Below are 5,000 nucleotides of genomic sequence, written 5' to 3'. Positions count from 1 at the left end.
GATATCTGCGCTGTGTTTCAGAGTGAAGCGCAGCACTGTATTGATTTACACACGAGCAGCTCCTGATCCGCCGGCGTTTACAGCATCTCAGATCCACACAAACTCCATCTGCATCTGCTCTGAGTTTGACTCGCATTGATGAGCATTTGCCATCGCATCATGAGACAATCTTCACATTCTTGTAAATAATGAAAAATGCTTATAAACATTATAAAACTTAAACCTGTGGTTTACCGTCAGAACAAAAGCTCTGTGGTTTAATGTTTGAAAGTGAAGAAATGAAGACACAAACATTACTAATGCCCTTTTAAAGTTTTATCTGATTCCACCCAAAACCACGCAGCTCTAGTGTGAGGTGTTGTGCACCTGTGTTCCAGGACTGCTGATATCGATGGCGTCAGTCCAGCCTGGTGAGGGGGGCGTGTCCGAGTGACCGGTGGGCGTGGCTGAGTGGCCGAGGGGTGTGTCCGTGATGATGCGCAGCTGCAGGGTGGGCAGCGTCTCTTTCTGTCTGCACTCAGGGAAGCTGGAGGCCTGATGAAACAACTCGTGATGGACAGACGAGAGAGCAGGAACCGTCCGGCTGAACACCTCTGACCTCTCTGACTCTGAAACACAAGCTTAACATTAACATGAGCAATGACCTGCAGTCCTCAAGATTGTGTGTGTGTGTGTGTGTGTATATATATATATATATATATATACACACACGTGTGTGAGTGTGTATATCCATGTGTGTTTGTGTGTGTATATACACATGTGTGTGAGTGTTTGTGTGTGTATATACACACGTGTGTGTGTGTGTGTGTGTGTGTGTATATATATATATATATATACAGTGGGTACGGAAAGTATTCAGACCCCCTAAAATTTTTCACTCATTGTTATATTGCAGCCATTTGCTAAAATCATTTAAGTTAATTTTTCCCTCATTAATGTACACACAGCACCCCATATTGACAGAAAAACACAGAATTGTTGACATTTTTGCAGATTTATTAAAAAAGAAAAACTGAAATATCACATGGTCCTAAGTATTCAGACCCTTTGCTGTGACACTCATATATTGAACTCAGGTGCTGTCCATTTCTTCTGATCATCCTTGAGATGGTTCTACACCTTCATTTGAGTCCAGCTGTGTTTGATTATACTGATTGGACTTGATTAGGAAAGCCACACACCTGTCTATATAAGACCTTACAGCTCACAGTGCATGTCAGAGCAAACGAGAATCATGAGGTCAAAGGAACTGCCTGAAGAGCTCAGAGACAGAATTGTGGCAAGGCACAGATCTGGCCAAGGTTACAAAACATTTCTGCTGCACTTAAGGTTCCTAAGAGCACAGTGGCCTCCATAATCCTTAAATGGAAGGCGTTTGGGACGACCAGAACCCTTCCTAGAGCTGGCCGTCCGCCAAACTGAGCTATCGGGGAGAAGAGCCTTGGTGAGAGAGGTAAAGAAGAACCCAAAGATCACTGTGGCTGAGCTCCAGAGATGCAGTCGGGAGATGGGAGAAAGTTGTAGAAAGTCAACCATCACTGCAGCCCTCCACCAGTCGGGGCTTTATGGCAGAGTGGCCCGACGGAAGCCTCTCCTCAGTGCAAGACACATGAAAGCCCGCATGGAGTTTGCTAAAAACACCTGAATAAGATTCTCTGGTCTGATGAGACCAAGATAGAACTTTGGCCTTAATTCTAAGCGGTATGTGTGGAGAAAACCAGGCACTGCTCATCACCTGTCCAATACAGTCCCAACAGTGAAGCATGGTGGTGGCAGCATCATGCTGTGGGGTGTTTTTCAGCTGCAGGGACAGGACGACTGGTTGCAATCGAGGGATTGAATGCGGCCAAGTACAGGGATATCCTGGACGAAAACCTTCTCCAGAGTGCTCAGGACCTCAGACTGGGCCAAGGTTTACCTTCCAACAAGACAATGACCCTAAGCACACAGCTAAAATAACGAAGGAGTGGCTTCACAACAACTCCGTGACTGTTCTTGAATGGCCCAGCCAGAGCCCTGACTTAAACCCAATTGAGCATCTCTGGAGAGACCTAAAATGGCTGTCCACCAACGCTACCATCCAACCTGACAGAACTGGAGAGGATCTGCAAGGAGGAATGGCAGAGGATCCCCAAATCCAGGTGTGAAAAACTTGTTGCATCTTTCCCAAAAGACTCATGGCTGTATTAGATCAAAAGGGTGCTTCTACTAAATACTGAGCAAAGGGTCTGAATACTTACGACCATGTGATATTTCAGTTTTTCTTTTTAATAAATCTGCAAAAATGTCAACAATTCTGTGTTTTTCTGTCAATATGGGGTTCTGTGTGTACATTAATGAGGGAAAAAATGAACTTAAATGATTTTAGCAAATGGCTGCAATATAACAGAGTGAAAAATTTAAGGGGGTCTGAATACTTTCCGTACCCACTGTGTGTATATATTTTCACACACACACACACATATATATATGTGTGTGTGTGTGTGTGTATATACATGTGTGTGTGTGTATACATACGTGTGTGTGTGTGTGTGTGTGTGTGTGTGTGTGTGTTACCCCTGGCGTTCTCCTTCAGTAAGAGGCTCTTGGGGCAGCGGTTGTGAATCAGCATGCGTGGACACTGATCTTCATTCACTGTTAGATACGTGACGCCCAGATGCTCCTGACAGGTCAGAACCAGAGGCCTGAAACACACACACACAGCTGAATCACTTACTGACCACAGAAGCCGCCCAACCCTCCTCCGCCCACAGACACCCGAGATGCCCGGGTGCGTCATTATTAACACCAGACTCACAGACAGAGAGAGTTCAGCTCAACACACATGAACACAAGCGCTTGATCTCACGAGGCGCTGTGTTTCTGAATGTGTCCGATCACACAAAGCTCAGTCTCAGTGCTTTAGCATTCACTAGTAAATGGTTTTCATCCACGGTCAGTTTCACTAACTACTGGTTTTGACTAACTGGTGCTTCTAACAGCAGCTGCAGTGATCTTCATCTATTGCCTCTTATTTAGAAGCAGGATTCATTCCACCATATTGTGTTGCAGTTTCTCACACTCATCGTGAGTCCTGGTGAAATACAGTCTTTGATGGCGGTCAGTGTGATCACGTCATCTAGCAGCAGAACTAACAGGACCAAACTAACCAGCTGATCTCCAGAATGACACTGACGTCTGAAGGACCTCTAGCGTCTCCTTGAGGACCGAGGTGTGTTAGCGGCACATAAGCACACGTGACTGAAGTGTTGCTGTGGTTCTGTGGTACCTGGTGTTGAAGGGCCAGTCGGTGTCCGGCTCCACCGGCACAGGAACGCTCTGTCTGGGCAAATCTGTCCTGACGAGGGCCGGAGGACTCCACTGCGCCTCTGCACTCTCCAAACTCAGCAGCAGCTGCTTCGACGACAGCTGCATGTCCTCTGCTGTCTGACCGTCCCGCAGGACGTCCCAACACGGCACCGCACTGCACACCTGATCTCCAGCCGCACCCGCGGGACCCAGAGTGAAGCTGGACAACTCAGGGACGTGTGTGGGCTAAAAGAGCGACAGACAGAGAGAAAGACAGTAATTAGAGTTAAATTCAAGTTTCTTTTGACTTTAGGGTGAATGTGAACCTGTTTTTATAACATTCACGTCAATATGTGTTGTATTGTGCCTCCGTGTGTGTGTGTGTGTGTGTGAGTGTCTGTGTGTGTGTGTGTGTGTGTGTGTGTGTGTGTCTGTGTGTGTGTGTGTGTGTGTGTGTGTGTGTGTGAGTGTGTGTGTGTGTGTGTGTGTGTGTGTGTGTGTGTGTGTGTGAGAGAGAGATTTTTGTGTGTGTGTGTGTGTGTGTGTGTGTGTGTGTGTGTGTGTGTGTGTGTGTGTGTGTGTGTGTGTGTGTTGTACCTGCTCAGGTGTGGTTGTGTGTTGTGAGATCACAGCTCTACACTTGATAGTGTTTGTCGTGTTGTTCACCAGGACAGTTTTATCCTCAATCTGCAAAACCTGAATCCCGTATTTCACTGAAGACGACACACAGAACTGACAGAGCTGAAAGAGAGACAGATTTTAGTCACTGATTCCAGATTAATCTCACCCACGCAGACACAGACCACTGTAATTATAAAACACACACACACACACCTTGAGTTTTCCCGGCTGTGTTCCGAGTGTGATGTCTGTGTGTATGTATCCCTCCTCATCCAGCAGCAGGACGTCTGCTCCGCCCCCCTCCGGCCACCGCGGCGATGACACCTCATGGACCAATCGCACGGCAGGAGACTTGTGCACCGTGTTAGTGTGCGGCCAATAGATGCCAATCTGGAACGCATCCTGTGTGTCGCACACACACACACACACACACACACACACACACACACACGTTCATTCAGGACAGATGTTACAGTGATGCTGCTCTCACTCAGGTACATTGCTGTGATGCAGACAGACGGACAGACACCTTAAAGTTGGGCGGTATGATGGTCTTCCCGGCTGGTATCTGCACTATAATGCTCTCTGCCTCAAACATCCAGAGGTCCCAGTGCGAGCGGTTCACCAGAAGAGCCCACGGCAGCAGCTCCACCAGCAGCGTGTTCAGACCCGCACGCCACGCGCTCAGACGCACCTGCATCGGACTGTCCCACTGCGCCACCGACTCCCCCGCACACCTGCACGCACACACACACACACACACACACACACACACACGTGTGCTGAGCAGACATCAGTTTATCTCACCACTCAGAGTGATTCCAGCGATACCGTTCCTCTTTGTTATTGTTATAGTTGTGGTGTGAACACTATTACTAAAACTTTATGGTTATAGTTATTAGTGTGAATGGACCTTAATGCAGGAGTGAATGCATCACATGACGTGTGTGTGTGTGTGTGTGTGTGTGCGCGCACCTGTCCGTCTGTCGGCTGCTGTAGGGCCACACGGGACCGCTGGACGTCTTCTCTCTGTAGAAGTGCTCTAGAATATCCTGCTGGTTCTGGTTCTGTTCTGGTGCTGCTCTGCTCAG

The 5,000-nt window shown here is 47.8% G+C and overlaps 1 protein-coding gene across 1 annotated transcript in view; it reads right to left on the bottom strand.

The window, feature by feature from the left end:
* Window positions 1–5,000, bottom strand: part of LOC131521776 (intermembrane lipid transfer protein VPS13B) — a 126,336-nt gene that overhangs the window by 5,980 nt on the left and 115,356 nt on the right. Inside the window, exons 48-54 of the mRNA XM_058746825.1 lie at window positions 4,885–5,000; window positions 4,439–4,646; window positions 4,123–4,311; window positions 3,886–4,029; window positions 3,269–3,534; window positions 2,557–2,684; window positions 367–608 (exon numbers count right to left, since the gene is read on the bottom strand). The exon at window positions 4,885–5,000 is cut by the window's right edge and continues 61 nt beyond it. Of these exons, the coding sequence (XP_058602808.1) occupies window positions 367–608; window positions 2,557–2,684; window positions 3,269–3,534; window positions 3,886–4,029; window positions 4,123–4,311; window positions 4,439–4,646; window positions 4,885–5,000 (1,293 nt within the window). The remainder of the gene's footprint in view (window positions 1–366; window positions 609–2,556; window positions 2,685–3,268; window positions 3,535–3,885; window positions 4,030–4,122; window positions 4,312–4,438; window positions 4,647–4,884) is intronic.

The sequence above is a fragment of the Onychostoma macrolepis genome, chromosome 16 (genome assembly GCF_012432095.1).
Source record: "Onychostoma macrolepis isolate SWU-2019 chromosome 16, ASM1243209v1, whole genome shotgun sequence".
Lineage (NCBI taxonomy): Eukaryota > Metazoa > Chordata > Actinopteri > Cypriniformes > Cyprinidae > Onychostoma > Onychostoma macrolepis.
Note: the sequence above shows the minus strand (reverse complement) of the source record. Positions and strands in the feature narration are given on the sequence as shown.